General features: G+C 38.4%; 1 protein-coding gene across 1 annotated transcript; it reads right to left on the bottom strand.

The window, feature by feature from the left end:
- Positions 1-267: 267 nt before the first annotated feature.
- Positions 268-24,857, bottom strand: LOC132363350 (ragulator complex protein LAMTOR1-like). The gene is made up of 3 exons (XM_059919080.1): positions 24,825-24,857; positions 22,508-22,640; positions 268-978 (listed from the first exon to the last, which is right to left on the bottom strand). Exons 1-3 carry the CDS (start codon positions 24,855-24,857, stop codon positions 497-499), a joined length of 648 nt encoding a protein of 215 aa, XP_059775063.1. The 3' UTR covers positions 268-496.
- Positions 24,858-25,192: the final 335 nt, after the last annotated feature.

The raw sequence follows: 25,192 nt of genomic DNA, 5'->3' as shown, positions 1-25,192 counted from the left end.
AGAAAAACCCCAAACATGTAAAAACCCAGGGTGCTAGAAATACAAACTCAGTTCATTCAAATTCAAGCTCATCCAGACCCTGGTCACAAGCCCTCGTGAGGTGCATGTGAGCACCAAGTCAGGGAGAGGGGGACAGGAGTGAGGCCAAGAAAGGGTGGGCAGGGGGTCCGAAGAGGCCCCCTAGTGATCACCCTCACACCGGCACCTCCACCTTCCCAGTGACGGTGAAGACCTACCAGGCCCTGTCCCTGTGACGCCCACCCCACCCCACCCCTGGCCAGGGCTTCGAAGGCCAGTCCCAAATGGTTCTACCCTCCCTTGTTCCATCCTCACTTGCTCAGGCTCCTCGCCTCACTCTTCTCCTCCTCCACTTTCTTCTGTGATTAGTAGCAGGTTAGGATACTGTATAAGCCACAGTGAGGCTGGGGGCCAGGGGAGGCAGGGTGGAGACGGAGTGAAGGGAGGAGAGGAAGAGCTGCCCAGGGGCCCCCTCTCTTCATGGAATCCCAAACTGCACAACCAGCTCCTCTTGTGCGTCCACGCGGATCGGAGAAAGTGCACCGTAGGCATAAGCAGCTATCCTGGAGACGTGCTGCCAGTCGGCGAAGGGGACAGGCTCGCTGGCCAGCACTCGGTGAGGCTGGCTGGTGAGGGACGGCCGCGGCGGCAGCTTCTCCCAGTGGGTCAGGGTGCCGTACTGCCTCGCCCGGTCCACGCCCTCGTGCTGCTCCGTGCCCTGGGAGTCTGCAGCACACACGTCGATGATGTTGCCGGCTGTCTTGGCGAGGATGGAGGAGAGCAGCGCCTGCTCGTCGGTGCGAGCGGAAGGCAGGCTGGGATAGTTGGGCTCGGCTCCGTTGAGGGCTTTGGTGGGTGGGCTGCTAGGGTCCAGCAGCAGCTTCCGCTCCTCTCGGTCCTGGTCCGAGTCCTCGGTCCCGCTGCTGTAGCAGCACCCCAAGGCGGGGGTCGGGCCGGGCGCTCAGGCCGCGCCGAGGAGGGACGGCGTCCGTCAGAAGCCCTTCCGGTCACATGACCCGCGCCTGCCCAGAAATATCTTGAGATTACATTCCGTGTATGAAGGGTTGCTAAACAACAACAAAGGGCTAAGAGGCAAATGATTTTCCATTTAGAAAGATTTAAGAAACCAAGGTTAAATTTTGAGTAATGTTTTTTAAAAAAACAACCTACAGGGTTTAGTGGAAAAGCGGGAAAAGTAAATTCCAAGTGGTGAGAATTTCTTTCTTCCTGTAATTTACATACCATGCATTCATTCATCAGTCTGTCATTTGTTCATCCCTTCCCTTGTCCTCTTCACACTTTGAGCTCTCCTTGCCTAAGGGGTTGAAAATCATCACTGGTGGTAAGTATTCTGACTTATTATTGATAACCAAAGGAACACAAAAGGTTTGGTTATTTACAAGTTGTGTGATATTGAACAAGTTATTTAAGTTCTCAAGAGCCTGTTATTTCTGCAACAAAATTATCATACTTCTTTTATATGGTTCTTGTTAGACATCCCATAAGTCCTACCAACAGGATTTCCTCTTAATGAAGTAAAATATTGTAGGGAAGTCCAGCAAACATTCATTTGGGTATTTAGTTTTGCTTTGCAAACAATATCAATATGTCAAATATCTTTGTTTATTCTAGATATCCTTTAAATTCAAAACATACAAAGAGGAGTTATTCCCCCACCCAGCAAAACCTCTACTCTTCAGTAAGAACCTAAATGGTTTAGTAACTAAAATTTGATGTGGGAAATACATTTATCATTTCCGTCTTTTTCTCTCTCTCGAAAAAAAAGCAGCCTGTACAACAGTATGAAAATGGTGCAGTCATTTTGGAAAATAGTTTGGAGATACCTCAAAATTTTAAACAGAGTTATTATATGACCAAGCATTTCTGCCCTTAGGTATATACCCAAGGGAACTGAAGACATATTCACAAAAAACTGGTACATGTATTCAGAGCAGCATTATTCCCAATAGTCAAAAGGTAGAAACAATCCAAATGTCTAATAACTACTGAATGGATAAGTAAAAAGTGGTATATCCATACAACGGAATTTTATTCAGCCAAAAAAGGAATGAAGTACTGATACATGCTACTCATGGATAAACCTTGAAAACATTATGCTGAGTGAAAAAGTCAGTCACAAAAGTCCACATATTGTATGATTCCATTTATATGAAATGTCCAGAATAAGCAAAGAGACATAAAGTAGATTAGTGGCTTCCAAGGTCTGGGGGAGTGACTGCTAATAGGTACAAGAGTTTCTTTTTGGAGTGATGAAAATGTTTTAAAATTGATTATGATCCTAGCTGAACAACTCTGTGAATATACTTAAAACCACTGAATTGTACATTTTAAAAGGGTAAATGTTACGTTATGAATTTTATGCTAAGGTAAATTATATCTTTTAAAAAAGGCTAAGAAATAAAACATTGTATATGATATGACTCAAATTTTGTGGAAAAAAAAGTATATGCATGGAATAAAGATTGAAAGGAAACAAACAAACAAAAAACCTCTACTCTTTTATCAATGTTTACTAGTTTATCAGTGTCGATTAATTACTATTAATCAAGCTAATCATATCTAGTGCCCTCTTTATAACCTGACAAATCCATGGAACATCACAATCCTACTATTTCTCCCTTTGTAACACTTCCCTTACTGCCAACCCCTTCCATTTGCCTCATCCTCTTGTGTCTGGACTATTGCAATAGTCAGTTACATCATTTTCCTGCTTTCAGTATCTTTTTCTAGTCAATCTAGTCTTGATAGTATAGTGGCTGATCAAACAACCTTCAGCACTACTTGCAGAGGTTTGACACACCCCACCTTTTTATAGTTACATGAACTTGGACAAGTTATTTCAATACAAATAGATCCTATTTTTTCACCTGGAAAATGGGTATTATAAAAGTATCTACTTTACATATATTGTTTTGAAAATTCAGTGATATAATCAATATAAAATACTTATTGTGCTCAGTTCAGAGCAAGCACTATGTAAATGTTATTTTATTCATTGCCCAATCTTTCTAAAGCATATTTTATCATGTTATTTCTTGCTCAAAAAAATCCAGAATACTTCCCAATACCAACAAGTTAGATTCTAGAATGTTCATAAATAACTGATAATTTTATTGGAAAACAGGTATTCCAGAAATCCCTTAGAGTAGTGCCCTTACCTTAAGCAACTATGTCAACTAATGCAAAAATGGAAACTAATATTTGGATGCTAATACAGGAGAGAAAAATAGGTAAATTAAAAACACCTCATAATGCAACCTGGAGGACCCATGTGCTAGGAATCCTCTCCATTTCTTGCAGGTACCATGTCATTTTTGTCCCTAACTAGCCATTGCTTAAACTTCTGAATTTACCAGTTCTAACCCACCCTGCTTTCACACCCTCTGTCACAACTCTGTCATTGTTTTTTGGTACTCTACCTAGTTCCAAAGAATTTGAGAAAGCTTACAAAAGTGTGTACAGAATGAGACAAAATACGTAACACACTGTTAAATAAAATTAAATTGGAAATGTAGCCAAATGAGCCCTCTTAAAATCTAGGATGTTCAAACTGATTTTCCCTGTGTGTTTGTCTGACCTAGGCCCAATAGAATGTATGTATCTGTCTCTATATTTCTACATCTACATCTATATATAAATTAGGCAGGCAAGTGACCCATGGGGCGGGGGCTGGAGAATTAGTTTATAACATTTGATGACCAGTAAATTGCTGATATACTCAGGTACTCAAAGTTCCTCCCAAAGGTGAGTCCATTGCTCTACTAAAAATTGGAGCATTTTAGGGAAAAACTGACACTTTACTTCCAAAATAAACTTTGAATTTGTTCAAAATAAAACTAAAAGTCTTTGAATAAATGTTGAAATCAGGAGAAGGACTGCAGGTATTTTAAAATAATCTTCTGAAGGGTTCACAGAAATATATGTGGGAAACCTACAGCTCAGTTTCACAGAAGTCAATTATACGATGAACAGATTAGCTGAGACTTAGAATGTAGGATTATTTTTCAAGAAATTAGAACAAATCCACTTCTCAGTATAAAAAAGAAAGTGAAGATCCTTGCCACACTCTACTGTAATAAAAATATTATGAGAAACAGAGAAAAACTGTTTTAAATATTCACTGATGGGTGGGTTGACCACATGTCCTATTTTGCCTGGGACAGTCCAGGTTTATATCTGTTGTCCTGGTGTGATTGTTATTAGTGGTCCCTCTTGATCTTAAGTGTCTTCCTTTAAATGATAAATTTTATATTCACTCTATAAAAGTAAATATGTTTTATATATATTACTTTTATTATTACACATTTTATATGTTGACTGATTAAAATGCTTATTTGCCCGATTAGCAGAGCTCTAACTGAAACTACCTGCTTGGGTTGGAAACAAATCAGTTTACCTTTCTAAATGGGTGTTGCTTCCAGGAGCTGTGAGGGCTTCCAAAGTTTGTATTATGTATAATGATAAAAGTTCTGTGTGCATCTGGAAATTCCAGAGCCTGGTAGGAATTACCGTTTGGTTCTTTCCATTGATAAAACACCTCTGGGAAGGGCTGGGACTGCTGGCAGGAGTGCAGGGCTTCTGGGAACAGGAAGCGAAACAAAAATCCCCTTGAGGTAGGGATTAAGGGGAGTGTATTAATCTCATGCCAGTGCCCTTCACAGATCCTAGAGACATCAATACATTGAAAGGTCACAAGCTGACTGTGAAGATTAATTAAATCCTTAGGTTCATTCTCTAAATCCAGTTTCTCAATTTTCCATAAAAATAAGTCTTTCCAAGTCTTTGTAACTTTAAGATCTCTCCTGTTCATGAGCTGTGTAGAAAATCAGTGGAGGGGCTTCCCTCATGGTGCAGTGGTTAAGAATCCACCTGCCAGTGCAGGGTACATGTATTTGATCCCGGGTCCAGGAAGATCCCGCATGCTGTGGAGCTACTAAGCCCGCGAGCCACAACTGCTGAGCCTGTGTGCCACAACTACTGAAGCCCATGCACCACAACTACTGAAGCCCACAAGCCTAGAGCCCGTGCTCCTCAACAAGAGAAGCCACTGCAGTGAGAAGCCTGTGCACTGCCACAAAGAGCAGTCTCCGCTCGCCGCAACTAGAGAAAACACATGTGCAGCAACGAAGACCCAACGCAGCCAAAAATAAAATAAATAAATTTATAAAAAAAAAAAATCAGTGGAGACTTCTGGGAGGCTGTAGGGAGAGGTCTCACACACAGCCAGTGGATTGAATATTTCAATGGAATACTGCTGACTTGCATATATGCAGGAATTACCCATAGCTCCTTACACAGATGTCTCCAGAGATAGTTCTAGTTTGTGCCACCAAGTCCTTTCTGTGTTTCATGAAACTGCATCAGAAAACTATTAAAATGGATAATAAAGACAGGATTTTTTTTTAAAAATCAAAGTCTCAAGCTATTTTAGGGGAATAACATCCTCACTTTAATCTCAAACTTCACATACACATTCATGAATAAAATATGTAAGTGATGATATGAGATGACATGTGAGACCATTCTTTGTAAAGAGGTTATACAAATGTAAGACGTTATTATGGTTAAAATTTCTATATGTACGTATCTGAGTCCTCCAGATTCCTTGGGGTGCATGGCCCCCAGCGTCGAGAGCTGAATTACAGCTACACCAGTTGAGGTGATGTTTACCCTCCTGCTCTCTGAGTAAGTGGGTGGCAGGTGGGGCAAGTGTTGTAAGGCTCCTGTGCTCACTTCTCCCTCCTTAGCAAACTTGTTTTGGCTGTCAGGTGAGCGAGTCAACTTCTTCTCAAGACAGCAACGAGGGGAGGGCTTGGGTCAGGAGAAAATCCTTGCACTGATGACCTGGCTTCTTCCCCCTCTTTGCACAGCAATTTCACCTCAACTTGGGTTGTACTTATCTTTTTTTATGTGAGTTCAACATTTATGCTTCTAAAATTGAACTTCTTGCTCCTGAAGCCCAGAGAGTCAAGTGGCAGGGAAAAGAAGAATCAAGGAAAAAAGACAAAAACAAAAACAAATATTAGGGTGGAACAGAAAGAAAGCTAGAAGAGGACAGAGAGGAAAAGATTGAGGTGGAAATTACTATTGGGTAAAGATCTCAATTGTTCTAGGTTTCAGTTTCCTCTTCTCTAACACAGGAATGATCGAGTAAATAGCTTTTAGAAAAGTTAGGAGGATTCTGTAAGAAGAAGTATAGAAAAAAACATGAAGCAGTGCCTGGTATATTACTAGTAATCAGTAATTATTATATTATGTTATTATAACAAGGCAATTGAAACAAGGAATAATTTTTAAAAATCAGATGTGTATCAATCTATCTTTAGCCAAAGATAGATCCTTGTTTAAAAAAAAGAAACAAACCGGGACTTCTCTCGTGGTCCAGTGGTAAAGAATCCACCTTCCAATGCAGGGAACGCGGGTGCGATCCCTGGTCAGGGAACTAAGATCCCACATGCTGCAGGGCAACTAAGCCCGCGCGCCACAACTACTGAGCTTGCACGCCTCAACTAGAGTCTGCATGCCGCAAACTACAAAGCCCACGCATCCTGGAGCCCACGCCACAACTAGAGAAGAGAAAACCCACACGCCACAAATAGAAGCCCGCACACCACAACAAAGAGCCTGCGTGCTGCAACTAAGACCTGACGCAGCCAAAAATAAATAAATAATAAATAAATAGAAAGAAAGAAAGAAAGAAAGAAAGGAACCATAATCCCTACTGTTGCTGAAATGTGTGGTATAGATGATCTGACCCTTGCCTTCTGGCCACAATTCTTGGTGCCCCAAACCCAAATATACAGTGAGTATGTACAGATTTTCTTCCTCTGGATCCCAGTTATGAACCCATGATTCTTGTGTGTGTGGCCATAGGTCTTTTATCACCCTTGGTTTACTTTTCAATAAAAATGACATGATTCATCAAATAACTGAGGGCCTTTTGCAATGGAAATAATTAGAAAGTAGCCAGAGATGCCTCATGGGTTACGTCTGATCTCACTGAAGAGTCACACCCTGAGTCCTAAGGGTGCTGGGGGCCAGGCCTGAACAGCTGCCACCTGGGTTCTGGATTCAGCTGGTTTGATTTTGGATGGTGTAAGAGGCCATAGAAAAAAGATAGATCATAAAAGGATTTAAGAAATCCTTTTCAATTATAGGTGTGCTATTTTCAAAATAACCCTGCTTTCAGTGAGCTCAGCTCCACCCAGATGAGAAGTCTGTAGCCAGCAAAAGAGAAATGACTTTGTCAAAGCTCTGTATATAGAAACATGGAAGAAGGAAGCTGATGCCTCTATCTTTACCCTCGGGTGCCGTGTTTATATAAAGCAGGCAATTATCTAGTTACACGTGGAGCCAGCAAACTCCAAGAAAAATATCTAAGGCCTACCAAGTCCTCCCTTATGATGAATCTCTGAGGGGTCCTCTCTGGTCTCTTGAATTCCTGTTCCTACCCCAGCTGAAGGAAATTCCGTGCCTCATTTAGTTATAATCTTAGTTACAATCTAGCTATAGAAGCAGATACAAGTGGTATCCAAGGCATTCTGTCAATCAAAGAAAAGAGTTAGCAATTGGGAATGTGTTTTTCACATATCCAAAGAGCTAAAGACACACCATATGCCAGGGAATGGAGAAATACCTATTATCTTTTCCTGTACTGTCTCTTGGACCTCCTTGGGTCCTATATGCATCCATCTTGTATAGGTCTTGTGTGAGGGACCTGCTATAACGTCAGAAGACCATTATGGAAGAGAATAAATCATGGAAAATTGGAGCTGAAAAAGACATCCAAAATTACTATTGGGCTCAGTGGTTCTTGTTGCTAGCTGTATATTAGATTCACCGGAGAAATTATATAAAACTGCCAATACCAAGTCCTTACTCTAAGAGATTCTGATTTAATTGTTCTGGGTTAGAGTCTGGGCTCAATTATGGTTTTAAAAGGAAAGGATAAATGTATTAATAAATGCATAAGTAATCAATATATTTCATTAAATAACACACATGTAAATTAAACACTTTTCTAGAAAGTTGAAACAAGAGCAGGTATTTTGAGCTCTGATCTTGGTTTACTCCTTTTGGTGTTCTGAGCACCCAGTTTACAATGGGCGTGAGGGGTTGCCCCATGCCACCACCAGTTCCCTGGGGATATGAGCTGGGTGTCCTACAAATCAATTCAAATTTGATACTTTATCTACCAGGAGAGAATATCAGATTCCAGAGGTTAAGGGTTCAGTCCCACAAGACTGTTTCCACACCCCAACCCCTGGACTCCGTTTCAGATGCCATAGCAAAGCCAGGTTGTCACCTGTAGTTCAGACCAACCGGCTACAGACTGGAGGTTCCAATGACCCCCTCCTTCTTGGGTAAAATTAATTTGCTAGAGTGGCTCATAGAACTCAGAGAAACATTTTACTTACTGGATCACAGGTTTACTATAAAAGGATATAACTCAGGAACAGCCAGATGGAGAGACTCACAGGGCAAAGTATGGGAAAGGGAGCAGAGCTTCCATACTCTTTCCAGGAGTACAATTCTCCCTGAATCTCCCTGTGTTCGCCAACCCAGAAGCTCTTCCAATCTTCTCCTTTTGGGTTTTTAAAGGAGGCTTAATTACAAGGCAAGACTAAGTTATTGGCCATTAGTGATTGACTCAACCTGCAGGCCCTCTTCCTTCCCTGTTCTCATCCTTAGGATAAGGGGGTAGTTGTCACCTCATTAACATAACATTGCTCTCATCACTAAAGGAACTCTGTGCCAGAAATGGGATGAAGACAAAATACATATTTCTTATTATAAATCACAATATCACTGTCTTCTACCTCACTTTGGTGAACTGTACAATGCAATCAATCAGAAAATGAAAAATTGAGTACTGGCTCAAAGGTGAACTCTGAAGATGTCATTAGAAAATCAATGGCAGCTTTAAAAACATGTCCACAAATTCTTTGATAGTCCTTCCTTTATGAGGTGGAGCCTAATTTCCCTCCCCTTGAGGATGGATTTAATAACTTGCTTCTAACCAACAAGAATAAAGCAGAAGTTGTGGTGTGTGACTTTGGAGACTAAGTCATAAAAAGGCCCGGTGGTGCTCTCCCCTCTCCTTCTCATGAGTGCACATCACTGGCTCTAGGGAGAACAGCTGAAATTCGTCAGGACACACAGGCAGCCCTGCGAAGCCCACGCGGTGATGAACAGAGGCTTCTGCCAACAGCAATCTGAGCGAGCCATTTTGGAAGTGGATCCTCTAGTTCTGGTCAGCCCATCAGATGACTGCCACGAGGTTGCAGCTCTGGCTGACAGCTTGACTGCAACCTCTTGAGATCTCTTGAGCCAGAAGCTCCTAGCTAAGCTGCTCCCAGATTCCTGACAGTCAGAAATTGGGGGAGAGAATAAATAAGTGTTGTTTCAAGATGCTAAGTTTCTGTGTAATTTGTTATGCTCCAATACATAACTAATACAGTAATACATGACCCCTGGCCTCCACAAGTTTGCAATGTAGTTGGAGAAGTAGGTTACAGCACAAAAAACATAACAAAATATGAAAGCCTTTAACTGTTCTGTCATATGAAGAGGACTGCTGTACAGTAGAACCAGAAGATGATATACACATCACAGTCTTTGTGAACTGAGTGCCCTAAAGCTAAACAATTCAGAGCCTGTGCGGCAACACAAAATAGTGGATCAGCTAGAGATAGAGACAGAGACAGACAGATGGATAGGTAGATGGATGAGCCATTCCTTGGGAATCTTCCTCGTGGTTGTGAGTTGTCTGAGGCCAATGATGCAACTAGTACATTAACCTGGCTCTTTAAGTAGCTCATTGAGATTGTGTGTAATATGCTACTAAAGCTGACAGCTAATCAGCCAGATTACTACATAATTTTAGTTACGGTGGTTGATTCATCATTGTGCAAGCTTACTTTTCCAGGCTTTAATGCTAACATTGTTCTTGCCCTTGTTTATTACTGTATATTGTGTTTTTCTTGAACTGTACCAGCAGTGCACCTTTAACCCCCATTTGTATGAAACGACCCAGACCCTGCTAAAGTTGATTGAATCAGAGGTTGAAACCCTGATTCAAACTGGAACAACCTGAGATTCATTTGCAGGAATGAAGAATTGGGACTTGATTGAGGTACTTTCTTAAACGGAGGATAGGTTGGTATATTTTGTCAGCCACGTTTTCTCTCATAGCTACCCGGGAAGCACAGAAATCTAGTCTGAAGGGAGAGAGAGGTAGAGAAAAGAGTTCCATACCATGACCAGTAATTTTATAATAACTTGTCAATTTCCTCTTATCACAGAAGCTGGTTATAGGTGGATCTTTCTGCAACCAAAAGAATCTATCACACTATTCATGATTTTACAGTTTAGGCTTATTAACAATAAGAATGACTTGAACTTTGTCTCTGGCATATTACAATAAGGTCCCAAGAGCAAAGCATCTATTCTCTTGCACTTTAAATGATTTTCTTTTTCCTAAATTGAATAACTTCCCAGAGAAATGGCACAAGTGAAAGAATTTATAAACATCTGCCTAGCTCATGTTATTGGTTATTTGTGTAAAAATTTGTCTTATTACTCACACAAGATTGTTTTCTTACCCTTTGGAAAAGAATAATCTATGATTTCCTGTACGTAAAAGAGCCAGGGAAAATTTTTTATTCTGATCTAAGTTGTTTCTTCACTTTTAATTATAATACCTACTATTGCCCCAATCAGCCAAGAACAATCTGACCTGGTGTAAAGCTTTAGAATAATTTTGATTAAAAAAAAGTTTTAATAGCAACAAGTCAATCTAAATCAGAAGGACTGTTATACTCCCTTAAGTTATTCAAGAGATACAGATAAAGAAGTTAATAAGATAAACCTAAACAAAGTTTGAAAAACTATAACATGCCTTATAAAGAAGAGTCAAATTTGACTTATTATAAAGTCAAATAGGAACATTTTAATTTTATTGTATATGATTAATTTGATGGCTACAAGCAAAGACTAGGAAATCCCTCAGTACCTCCCTCTATTTATTTTTCCAGCAGTGTTTGTATGATTTTGAATTCCAGAAGAGCTGTGAGGTCTTTTCATCATGGTTTTTTTTTTGTTTGTTTTTTTTTTGTTTCCGGGGAAGAAAAATATCTGGTTTAGTAGTGACGTCTGGTGTAAGAGATTGTATTTCAGAATATTTCAACTCATCTTTGGGCCATTGACCTCAGGTCTGAAAATTGCAAGATGTTTCCTCATGTAGCTTGTTCTTTGGAGCACTTCCCTTTCATAACTCTAGTTTCTACCCCCAGGCTTTCTATTCTGGCACTGAGGATTTACCTTTTCATCTCAGGGAATTTTGAAGGATTGTAGACTTGTATCGGAGTATCAAGTAATATTGTGTTAATCTTTTACGAAAACTCTTAAGTTCTTATTTCAGCTTCTCTCTTCTCTAGAATTTTCATCATAGCCATGTTTATGGTTTCTTATTCTTAGTATTAATAGTTTCCTATGGTGGCTGGTGATGATTCTATTGGATCATTTCTCCATCATTTTTTGTTCTTTACAAACACTGAAAGGATAAACACAAACTGAGGCAAGGATATTAGCTTTGGAAGTGTTTGATTCTTACCTGGAAATTGAAGTACAGTGGTGAGGGTTGGCAGGAAGTAATTTACTGGGATTGTGGGAAGAATAGCTCTGCGTGAGTTAAAATGATAGCGCCAGAGAGGTAAGACAGAGAAGGCAACAGGTGGCTAGGATGGTAAGAGGAGGGTGTGCATAAAACATGCCCCAGATAAGGGTTGGTCACCTGAGATGGTGTGATTATGGAAAGAACTGAGTGGTATAGGCTCTTGGTGTTTACCTAGATACACTCCTTCATGGTGCACAGTTCAGCATATTTCCTGGCCCCTCTTGTACTCAGTCATGTGACTGAGCTCTGGTCAATGAACTTGTAGTTCTGATCACAACACATCCCATGAAGATTTCCACTCTCTCTCTCTTTCCCAGGCCACTCTGCTAAAAATGAAGGATTCTGAGGGTCTGAAAGATGATGCTACCACAAGATAGAAGGAGCTGGGTCTTCTGAGTCATTGTTTGGAGGGGAGGAATATTGAATTTTGCAAAACAAGAAATAAACTTAAGCCACTGAAAGTTGCTATTTGTTTCTTACAATAGCTAACATTAATTATCCTGAGTAACATAGTATCTCTTTGGTTACGATATTGTCTTTGATATTGTCACAGTAAGAGAATAAAAGAAAGAATAAAGAAGTCGAAAAATATTACTCAAGAGAGAGAATATTCAAGGGGAGGGGGGTGGGAGGAAGAGCAGGAGAAAACAGATGGCATTGGGCATGGAGGGCCTCCAGAGACAGAAAACATTTTGTGGATGTACTGATCTAATTTTAGAACGGAGCAGGACACCTCTCAATGAACCTCAATTTGTATAAAAGTAGACTGACTTACTTTCGACAACTATAATTAAAAGAATATCTATTTCATACAACTGTAAATGAAGCACAATCTATTAAGTTTATTTAAAAATATAAGATAGGAAAACAAATCAAAGAACTATAAAGTTCTTAAATATAAAAAAAGATTTTTTAAAACAATGCTGAGTTATGCTACATGTATTTCAAAATAGGAGAGGCTGGAAGCTCTGAGCTTGCTGAGTAGAGGGTGCTGTGAGGATGGGAACCGTATGAGGAGAAGGTTTGGATTGCATGCAATTAGATATGAAGCATGCTGGGCCTGGGAGTCCAGAGAAAGTGGCAGGAGAGGACCCGTTTTTCCCTTTGCTTTTTAGTACTTAAATACAGTGACTTAAAAGTCAGTTTCTGTGCAACAAAAGAAATATTTAGTGATCAGATTTGGAAGAGTTATTTGAAATTTCCAAACATCTGAAGGGTAAAAAATTAGAGCTAGCGTTTTTCTTTGAAATATAGCACAGTTGTTTATTTTTTTTCCCTGAAACATGTAAGAAATCCAAACATCTGAAGTAATACCCCAAATGTTCACTCTTCGGTGAATAACCACCAAATATATGTCATTATCTTTAAAGTATGCTAACATTGTGGCACCCACTGATTGGGATAAAAGCACTCCTTTGTTCCGTCTATAAACTGCCAGTGACAGACCTTTCCTGTGGGTTGGGGCTTCCCTTTTCTTTTCCCTCTTGCTTTCCACACACAAATTCAAGATTTCCTTAGGCTGAGAGGGAAGTCTAAGAGCTTATGAGTAGGGCTCCCCAAGGCTCTATCGCCCATGGCTCCAGTGGTCCCAAGGCTCAGGGTGGTCACTGTGAGTCAATCACTGTGGTCTCCTAATATCATCTATGAAGCAGATTATAAAAGCAGGTAATTTCCTCCAGGAACAGGGTTTTCAAGGTCCTCACCTCAGACTCTAAAAATCTCACCAGCCGGGGGTAGGGGTGGGTGGCGGAGAGAGAAGTAGGTAGAGCACAGAAGATTTTTAAGGCAGTGAAAATACTGTGTATGAGTTAATAATGATGGATTACATCATTATATATTTATCCAAACCCAGAGAATTACAACATCAAGAGTGAACTGTAAGGTAAACTTTGGATGTTGGATGATTATGATGTGTCAGCGTAGGTTCCTCGGTCCTAACAAAGTACCATTCTGGGGAGTGATGTTGATAATAGGGGAGACTATCCAAGTATCAGGGCAGGAGGTATATGGGAAATCTCTGTCCCTTCCCCTCAATTTTATTGTAAACCTAAAACTGCTTTTAAAGATTGTCTTTAAATAGATCTCACTAGCTATAATTGTTTCACTAGAAATTGAGCAAAAAAAAAAAAAAAAAAGAGGTGTCTTAAATACCACCTGTGCTAAATTCAGGGCTAAAATAATTTCGAAAAAGCTATATACTTTCTCTGATTTCAAAGATAATACGTGTTCTTTGCAGAAAACTTGAAAAATACACAAAAACCAAAGAAAAAATGGAAAATCTCTGAACACTATTATATGTGTGCATTTGTGTGTCTGTGAAGATGTGTGTAAATATATACTTACATTGTAAATGTAATATATAAATGTATATGTTATATATTTATATACATATAATATGGAAATATATTTTTATATTTATATATTTGCATATATGTAAATATGTAGAATTTTACTGTATATAACTTTGTTAGCTATAAACTTTGGTTTGTATTATAAAAGTTGTCTTATCATTCATATTTTTAAAAATAAATAAATAAATTTATTTATTTTGGCTGTGTTGGGTCTTCGTTGCTGCGCGGCGGGCTTTCTCTAGTTGCGGTGAGCGGGGGCTACTCTTTGTTGCGGTGCGCGGGCTTCTCACTGCATTGGCTTCTCTTGTTGCAGAGCAAGGGCTCTAGGCACACGGGCTTCAGTAGTTGTGGCACAAGGGCTCCATAGTTGTGGCTCATGGGCTCTAGAACGCAGGGTCAGTAGTTGTGGTGCACGGGCTTAGTTGCTCCGCTGCATGTGGGATCTTCCCGGACCAGGGATCGAACCCGTGTCCCCTGCATTGGCAGGCAGATTCTTAACCACTGTGCCACCAGGGAAGTCCTATTCATTCATATTTTTAAGACACTCTAAAAATATTCTCTCTCAAGTGACTTCACAAGAGCTTTCTTCCTACATTTATTTCACTGTCCATAAAATTTGTACCGTAGAAGGGCACGTATCGTGTATAAATTTCTAATCTTACCCCTGTTACATTTTTCTTTAAAACAAATGATGGTCTCTTCTTTGAAATGAAGCTTTAGAGTTATTAGAGAAAACTGAACTACAGCTCATCAATGTCATCAAAAGGAAGCTTATAAAATCTTTTACTATGTGTACTTCTTCGCATGCCGTGAACATACGTACTGCCAAGGTGGTCATTGTAGAAGCCATATTTTAAAAAGCCTACCTATTTGGGAATGAATTTAATAGTTTGCACCATTGTCTATGATTCTTTTACACTCCCTGAAGGGTCAATTCTTGCCTGAGGGGAATCAGGGTTCTCCCTGTTTTTCTCATAATACAAATGATAAACGATAAACCATTTTAATGGTTTCCTATTTTATTGGAAACCTTGGCACTGTCAAAATCTATTTATAAAGAATGCTCACATAAGTCACTTGTAAGTATGTGATGACATGCTGAGCTTAATTTTTACTTTGCCTTGAAGCAGGCAGAGTGTGAGCAATTCCCCACTCTGCTTCACATTACACAGTTTAGTCCTAAAACAGTAATCAACTATTGTGTATTCCAAAAGTCATACAGGGCCTTGGTTTCTACAGATTGTACCATATGACAACTGGAATCGAGTTGATGAAATGCATGAAATTTATTATATATCCGATTGGCATTTTTCCACTCTGAAGGTCTAAGTGTTCAGCAACTATGCTTTGGAGAAGGTGTAGATGCAAAGAGAAGTACAAATCACTGAAGTTAAAAGGCTTGCCATCTTTAGAGAGTTTCTAGTTTGTGGTCTCAGTGTTATTTATTGCGATCTAAGTCCTGCAAAGAATGGCTGTTCTCCAAGGACAGCAAAAGCAGTCAAATAGCTTATATGCTGGAAAGTGAAGGAATCTTTTAATTCCAAATGGACAACCCTGTATTCTAGAGATAATATTTGAGCAAAATACAAAATCCACTGAACTTTGCCTATAAACTTCTGTTGATTGGATGAGATAGGAGTATATAATCTCAAGTACGGTACCATGAAACCAAGAAAAGTAAGCAGTTGTATGTGTTTTAATAGAAAATATAAGCTACTCTCTTGTAGAAATGAAGCAGCAGGCTAAATCCAATAGAATTTTAGAAAATTTTGGGCGTTTGCAAAGAGAGCTTTTCAGAGTAATCATTTAGTGAATAATTCTGTTTCTAAGCTCACCTTTAAGTAAAATAGGCAGACATTAATCTAGAGTTGTACCATTTTCCAACACAAATCTTTTGTGTTCCAAATTTGTCAAATATTTTATAGTGCTTTTGTCTTTTACTCCTTGACTTAAATAATTGTATTGCAAAATAAATCCAATTTACCTTGTCTTTAAAGCATGTTCAATTCCTACTTTATTTCTAATAACTGCATCTACTTGTGATCCTTCAAAAAATAAATTTCTCCACCTGATGGGATTCATTCCTTTTATTGTTTGCTCTGTTATGAAAATCCAGTATATGTTCTATACATTTTTCTTTAGTTGTAGAGTATACAATTGGTCATATTTATTTGTATAAGTTCCTTTCAAGTCCAGGAAAGTAATTTCCTTATAGGGTTTCCTAGCTATTAACAAGCAGAGTCTACTAGTCTGAATGTCATAAGGGAACTGATCACTGTTTAAATAAAATAAATCATTCTTAAACTTACTATGAATAATTGTTTGGACTTGCTAATTTGTTCACCCCTAACAACTACTTCAGAGAACCTAAAGGGAGGAGGAGGAGGGGGAGGGGGAGGAGAAGGAAGAAAGGAGGGGAGGAGAGGGGAGAGGAAGGGAGAGAGTATCACAAAACCTCCTGAGCTGAGGCGAGAGCAAAAAGGTTCATCCCATCTCACCTCTCGTCTCTTATCTTATATCAAAATAATTCACCCACATACAGAAAAATCTTTCCTGTCTTTGCCAAAAACACAAATTGCATTGAGAACACTTACAGTTAAGTGTCTTTCTGCCTCATTTATGCTGAAAACATATTTAGTTTGTTGGTGAAAATCCTAGAAGGTAGAAAATACCAACTGCTTTTCATTTCCCTAAAGGCAGTAATGGAGTGGGGGTATTTATTAAATGAGTTTCTAAAAATCCAGTGTGGATTACATAACCCATATTTCAACACTCAGTGGGGAGGATATAGGTGGGAACTGTGAAAGGAAAAAAAATTACCTGGTATTTCCAGCTACAAAGTGGAAGTGATGTGAGGTGAGAAGAACATGCTGACCGTTTTGGTCCTTTACTTGTTCTGACCACGATCAGCACACAAAAGTGGGCCTTTCTGGCTCTCAAATATCCCCAAGCACCTGAGGCACAAATGCAGGTGCCTGCATCAGGGCAGCTGAGGTTGGGAGGGGAGAGATTCTCGTTCTGGGCTGCAGATCTCCAACCTCAATCTGTTCTTTGGGGACAGAAGACCTTCCTTGCTGTGAAGAAGTTAGTGTGACTGAATTCTGTAACAGTGCCTCTAATGCAGTGGCTAATCCAATCTAAGGGTCAACATCTCTGTATTAAGGAGTAACTGCAACATTTTAGAGCTGTTATCAGCCTTAAACAAACCCTGAGGATAAGATAAAAACACAAAGAGAAACATTTTCTATTGCTCTGCTCTCCCTGTCTGGCTGTCTAGCCTCTAATGCATGCTTTTGTACCTGAGCCTACAGCTCATCTCCAGCAGCTGAATCATGATCAGGTGGTGACTTAGGCTCTCAGGAGGACTGGCTGAACATCACACATCTCCATTTTTTGTCTTTTTTCTCTTTTCCTTTTGATGAGCAAGCAGGTGCACTTCATCTTAATATAAGCTAAACTTTTACAGAATCCTTATATTTTTTTTGGTTTTTTAAAAAATTGAAGTCTAGTTGATTTCCAATGCTGTGCCAATCTCTGCTGTACAGCAAAGTGACTCAGTTATACACGTACATTCTTTTTTCATATTCTTTTCCATTGACTATAGTTCCCTTGCTATACATTAGGACCTTGTTGTTTATCCATCAGAATCCTTATTTATGTTCATTGCAGCACTATTTACAATAGCCAGGTCATGGAAGCAACCTAAATGCCCATCGACAGAAGAATGGATAAAGAAGATGTGGTACATATATACAATGGAATATTACTCAGCCATAAAAAGGAATGAAATTGAGTCATTTGTTGAGACGTGGATGGATCTAGAGACTGTCATACAGAGTGAAGTAAGTCAGAAAGAGAAAAACAAATATCATATATTAACGCATGTATGTGGAACCTAGAAAAATGGTACAGATGAACCGGTTTGCAGGGCAGAAGTTGAGACACAGATGTAGAGAACAAACGTATGGACACCAAGGGGGGAAAACTGCGGTGGGGTGGGGATGGTGGTGTGCTGAATTGGGCAATTGGGATTGACATGTATACAGTGATGTGTATAAAATTGATGACCGATTTAAAAAAAAAAAAAGAAAGAATCCTTATTTCTAATCAAACTTTCTCACATGGAGTGAAAAATGTGATATACTTTATTTAAATACATGATTCTAATATAAATTTTCAGAAATTGTTTCTCATATAAAATAAGTGTGCCAGTATGAGGAAAAGGGGAAACGGTAAATAGGAAGACAAAGGGTAAAGATCCAAAACCTTCTTTACTATGTGAGCAGTCTTAAAAGCTAAGACAAAAAGGGAGATTTTGTAGAATTAAACAAATGTTTTTTCTCTCCTTCAAAATATTTTATACAGTTCTCATTTATAGAGTTTTAAAATACTTGGACCAAATATAAATTCAAATAAAATCTGTTCATCTTTCTGTTCATCCTTACAATCTGGCAATTCTGTTATATAGTCTATAGCATCTACACAGGCAAATTGTGATTTTTGAGCAATTTATCAACTATTTTTGGCTGACTTTAAAATGTTTATTTAAAAAATTAGTTGCTTTCTTCAAACATATTTTTGTCCTCTGCCAGAAAGAAAGTCTACTTTCCACAGATCAGTCTTTATCTTGGATAATGACAAGAAACAATGACTTTTGACTCATAATCTTTTGGGTTGTCTTGAGAAATCACGAAGTGGTTGAATATGGGAAGGTCTTGAATCTTATCCATAATAAGTTCCTAATAGCATGGGGTAGAGGCATTGCTCAGTTATGAAGATGATAGTGTGTTCTTCTGAACCTTGGACACTAACAATTAATCTGGTAGACACTGACATCTTAGCTTCAGAGTACAATTAGTCTTATTCCCTTGGCTCACTAAGATTAGAAATTATATATCTAGGTTTGAGTGTTACAATGCAGACCATTATTTCAAATATATTTAGTACGGGCATAATGAATCAACCATGAAATGACACATATATACTTCTTTGACTTCCTACTGTGGAACCAATTAAGTATGAGAAAGATTGTAGATTATAACCCTTTGGTTACAAAATATTCATGCATATGTAATTTCCCACACAAAGCCCTTATGACTAACAGGTCATGGAATAACAATGAGATATGATGAGTAAACATCACCTCTTGTTGTCTATGTACTTTTGGTTTGGCCTCCTCCTTGCCTAGTAAGCCTTAAAAAAATTATCCTAGTTTGAAACTTGTTATATAGACTACTGCCAAAATGAAAATGACAAGTTTTTCATAGTCTTCAGTGGTTTTCAAGACTCCTTGGATGACTAGGAAGCAGAATGAATTACATATATATAATTCAACAAATTATAGCTTTGGAAATGAAAGCTGTTGGTAACGTGAAGATGATATGGCATCTGATTTGTGCAATAACTGACATTCATTCGGATTCTTAAAGGCAAAACATCTGTAAATAAAACTATAAAAGATCAAGAAAAATTATGCTCTAATTAGCTATCCAAATAGGATAATTATTTTTCAGTTGAACGAGTATTTATTGGTCATCAATTTTGTTCCAAGCACTGTGCTAGGTGCTCAGGATACCAAAACGAGTAAGACGTAGTTCCTGCTCTTCAGGAGCTTACAGTCAAATGTGGGTTTCTCTTTTGGGGTTCTGCAGATGTCATTAGGGGTTCTGTGAGAGGTTAACTAGGAGTTCCAGAAGAGACTGGAAAACATTTAAAAAATTGTTTGAACTTCCTTCTCCATGCAATGCTAGCACTTGCAGTGAAGAATAGTGATCAAGCAGTCCTGTTAACAATTTAAAAAATTGTTTATTTTATCGTGGTAAGAACACTGAACATGAAGTCTACCCTTCTTACAAAACTTTAAATGTACAATACAGTGTTGTTGCCTATAGGCACAATATTGAAGAACAGATCTCTAGAGCTTATTCATCTTGCCTAACTGAAGCTTTATGTCTGTTGACTAGTAACTCCCCATTTCTCCCTGCCCTCAGCCCCAGGCAACAACCATTCCACACTTTGAGTCTATGAATTTGACTATTTTATATACCTTATAAGTGGAATCATGCAGTATTTGTTTTTCTGTCACTGTCTTGTTTCACCCATCAAGAAAGTGTTAAGGCAACCAGTGGAATGGGAGAAAATATTTACAAACCACATATCTGATAAGAAATTAATCTTTAAAATATAAGGAACTTCTACAACTCAATAGCAAAAAAACTAATAACCTAATTTAAAAATGGGCTAAGGATGTAAAAAGATGTTTCTCCAAAGAAGATATACAAATGGCCAACAGGTATATGCAAAAAGGCTCAATGTCACTAGTCATAACGAAAATGCAAATCAAGAGCACAATGAAAAATTACCTCACACCTGTCAGGATGGCTAATACCAAAAAAACAAAAAACAAGTATTGGTGAGGATGTGGAATGCACTGTTAATGGGAATGCAAAATAGCACAGCTGCTGTGGAAAACAGTATGGAGGTTCCTCAAAAAAATGAAAAATGATCCAACAGTCTCACTTCTGAGTATTTACGAAAAAGGACTGAAATCAGTATCTTGAAGACATTGCACTCCCATCTTCATTGCAGCATTATCCACAATAGCCAAGACATGGAAACAACACAAATGTCCAACAGATGAACAGATAAAGAACATGCGGTGTACACATACAATGAAATACCATTCAGTCTTAAAAGAAGAAGGAAATTCTGCAATGATTTTGATGAATGTACAGACTAAGGATATATACTGTGGAGCAGGATGACGGACAGTGTCACATACTTCATGAATCAGCTTTTCAAAATATCTTTTTATCGTGTATTGTAAACCGTAATGGAAATTATTATCTTGATTTTCCTTGCTTTTCTTGCTTTGAATTCCCAGAATTCTTTTATTCTTTTTTCAATCTTTCTTTTCCTCCTTTCCCTCCCTCCCTTCCTTCTTCTTCTCTTTCTGTTTCTCTCTCTCACAAGCATACACCCTTACCTTTGAAATAAACATAATCAAATAAGTGATGTTGAAATGATTTGCATTGTCTCTTCCCTTCATTCTTGTTACAAAACAAATGGTATTAATACATTCTTAAATTTTTAAAAAATATCAAATTTGTGATTTTGCTCATAGACTCCTAAAGGCTAATCACAGGGAAAAGCATAGTTTACCCTGCTTAAGTTGGAATCCTTTTATCTGTTAGAAAACAGTGAGTACTTATCTTTTCTCACAGGACCAACATACCATTTCATGCCCTGCGAATGCTAACAATTTCCTTGAGCTGAGTCTTTCTAGGGACTTCAGCGCTAACCTTGGTGCTCACAGCACTGCCTAAGCTATTGGGCCCCATTGCTGAGTCCCTGGCAGGGGCAGGCTGGGAACTGAACTGAAGCATCCCATAGTGCTCCCAAGGACCATGGCAACAGTGTTTGATAACTGCATCCCATTGTCATAGATGATGGGAAACAAAGTTATTCTCCATTTGCTTCTTTTCCTGAAACCATGTAAGTTACTTAAGTGAAAGATGTTTACTAACCATAATTGTTAAACTCTTTTATCTCCAGTGTAGTAATTTTTAATTAAGAGGGTTGCCAAACTTGTCAGGGTGATTTGAATAGTTACAGACCACAATAGAAGTAAAGTTTCTTCCCCCTCAGGGCTATTATTTCTTAAAAATACTGTGCATGTATTCATGTATTCATTGTATGTGCTAGCTAGAAAGCATCTGGGGCTTTCTAAATTTTTGCAAAGGTGAGTTTGGTTTTCTATTATGATGTTAAAATTATTTTGATGAGTGAAAAGTTTAGGTAGGTGAGATGTATTGAATAACAACATCAATGTACCAACTAAATCTTACCAATAAGAATATCAATTACCTGTATTTCACTAGTTAGTCAATTAGACTAAAAGAGATTCAAGATAATGGAAGAGTTCCGAGCCTCAGTCACTTGGTCCATTCTTTAAATATGATACTTATAGGCAATGTGGTCCTTGGACTTACATCCTGCTAGAGCAGTACTGGGGAACTGGGTCCATGCCATTAACAATTAAAAACCACATGAAATACAGGATTTCCCATGTTGCTTTCTCTGTTCCTATCAAGGTCAGGCTGTCTAGAGGAGATCCACTCTGCCACCCAGCTGTTTTGAAAACTCAACATTACCTACTGATCTGATTGAGACCTACCCTCAAACAGATCTACCCAGAGTACTTAAGGCTAAACTCAAGGCGGATCTTAAGTGCCGGTAAACACAAGGCTAAGTTGTTTGGGAGCTATATTCCTGAATAGCATTTTCTTTTTCCAGCCATAACCCCATTGCGTATTTAAACTTCTCTGGTCAGATTTAGGAACCATGGAAAGTATTAATTAAACCCTAAAGCACCTCAAGAGATTGAAAGCCAACACAAAGATACAGTTCCAGAGTGAAATTCATTCTGGGTTTTGCTTACTAAGATTTTCATTTGCCTGGGCTCCTGGCTTGGTTGGAATTCTGTGGGCTCTACTTCTGCTCCATACCTCAACTGCATACCTGTCTGCACTTGCATCCAAATTAGGAAAATCCTTTTTTTTGGCCTTAACATTCTAAAAGAAAAAAAAAAGTTGAGAAAAAAACTAAAGCAACAAGAAAAACAAATTTTAAATAATTACAAAAATGCAGACGCAGAGACATTTCCCAAAGAAATGTTAGGTGTCTACTGACAGAGGGAAGGAAATGTCAAGGAGATGGGATGAATACACAGTTTCTGTCTGAGGGTGATAAAAATGTTTTGGAAATAGAGGTAATGATTATACAACATTGTGAGTATAATTAATATCACTGAATTTAAAAACTACATTTAAAGATGGCTAAAATGGCAAATTTGGTGTTGCACATATTTTAGAGCAATTTAAAAAACCCCAATATGAGAACCTACTGTATAGCACAGGGAACTCTACTTAATGCTCTGTGGTGACCTAAATGGGAAGGAAATTTTAAAAAAGAGGGGATCTATGTATACGTATAACTCATTCACTTTGCTGTACAGCAGAAACTAACACAACATTGTAAAGCAACTATACTCCAATACAAATTAATTGTAAAAACCCCCAATAATGAAATATAATCAAATACTACTGAATTGCACATTTTAAATGGATGAGTTGTATTGAATGTGAATTCTATCTTAATAAAGCTATTTTTAAAATGTCATGGAGAAAGGGAGCTTAAAACCTCCTGAAAAAGAAAGATCACAAAGTGTTATAGTTCTAGTCTTCGAGTTTTCATTTTTAAGACTTTGATTTGATCTGCTTCCTCCTACCTGGTACTATCCTTCCCTGGCTGATGTCCCATCTCACTCTACGTTGAGAGGAAACCGGATAGCAAAATATTGCTGCTGTTGGAATATGAAGCTTATTTGTTTTAGCACTGCAGCTTCTAGAAATCTTGCCCTTTCCTTCTAATGTTTAAAGAATCATGCTGCTCAGTGGCAGGAGTTTCTTTTGATTCTTTATCAAGATGGCGTTTTGGATAACAATAGAAATTCAGTAAGCTGAAGTAAGAAAGGTGTCTGTGATTGGTCATGTTTTTGGCCAGATTTTCCCAAATTCTGACAACACGTAGAAATGAAAATAGCTATTGACAATTGTCTTTGTTAGAGAATTCATTATGGTATGGTTATAATCCATTTAGGAACTTTAAAAATGCTGATAATAACTTTACCTTAAGTGACAAATAGGAATCGAGTTATCTGCAAAAAAAATGTTATAGTAATTATGACTCATGGATTCCACACCATAAAATCTCACATTTCTGAAATCATTATCTAAGCCTCAAATTCATTAAAACCTATTAATAATTTTAAAATGCTTATTACCAATTTCAAAATTTTCATGTTAAATTTTTATTTTATAACCAATTCCATCAATTGCTTTTTTTTTTTGCACACAGCAGGGTCAAGTCTTGTTAACTTATTTATTTATTTATTTATTTATTTATGGCTGTGTTGGGTCTTCGTTTCTGTGTGAGGGCTTTCTCTAGTTGCGGCGAGCAGGGGCCACTCTTCATCGCAGTGCGCAGGCCTCTCACTATCGCGGCCTCTCTTGTTGCGGAGCACAGGCTCCAGACGCGCAGGCTCAGTAATTGTGGCTCACGGGCCTAGTTGCTCCGTGGCATGTGGGATCTTCCCAGACCGGGGCTCGAACACGTGTCCCCTGCATTGGCAGGCGGATTCTCAACCACTGCGCCACCAGGGAAGCCCCATCAATTGCTTCTTATTTTGGAAGAGACTACAGTACAATGCTGTAGGTTGAGAGAGACACTAACTTATTTGTCATGTAACGTAAATTCAATCTTATTAGCACCATTTCTAAACTTCCTAAAAAGGATTGTAACTCTGCCAATGATGCTGCCTTTGTCTTTTAGGCTGTTTGATTTTGTTGTGCAGCTTTTGTTTCCTACCTAAAAAGTCACTGATCAAAACTCAATATACGAGGAGATGGAAGTAGGGGAGGACCAATAGGAAGAAGAAAGGAGAGTCATTTTATAATTCATCAAGATCAGTAATGCCACCTCAGGTTTTATAAAAAATAAAGCCATGCTTCACAGTGATGACAGAACACTTGGGTGTTTTAATTATGGTTTTAAGTGAAATGATTAACAGAACAAAATTTTCCCTTAGGCAGATTTTTTTTCAATTTTAAAATTTTTTCTTGAAATGACTACTGATTTTTCCCCAAATACTTAAGAGTTCAAAAATAAAAGGTCAAAAAGGCTTTCTTAGAACAAACTTGTTCTGTTCTTAATGATTCCTCTGGAACCATAGTCAATGAAATCATCTTGAACATAATAGGGTTTGTTCTAGGACATACTTGCTGATTTCTCATTCCAAGACAAAGACTGAAAAATCCAAACCAAGAAATATTTCTCCCAAACAAACTCTGCACTGTTTGGATGATCCTCTTCTTAGCTGTACTAAAATGCTTGATGAAGTTATTTTTAACTGGGAACAGAACATTCATTCTGGAAAATGTTCAGATCCCTAATTTTATAATGAGCAGAAAATACATACTTTTGATCAAAGACTATGTAAACTACAGTACTCCGTCAACACTCAGGTGCAAAATCAACAGACAATACATTTTATGGTTTTTAGGAA

This window comes from Balaenoptera ricei, chromosome 3 (genome assembly GCF_028023285.1).
Source record: "Balaenoptera ricei isolate mBalRic1 chromosome 3, mBalRic1.hap2, whole genome shotgun sequence".
NCBI lineage: Eukaryota > Metazoa > Chordata > Mammalia > Artiodactyla > Balaenopteridae > Balaenoptera > Balaenoptera ricei.
The sequence above is the reverse complement of the archived record's forward strand: the minus strand, read 5'-3'. Positions and strand labels throughout refer to the sequence as shown.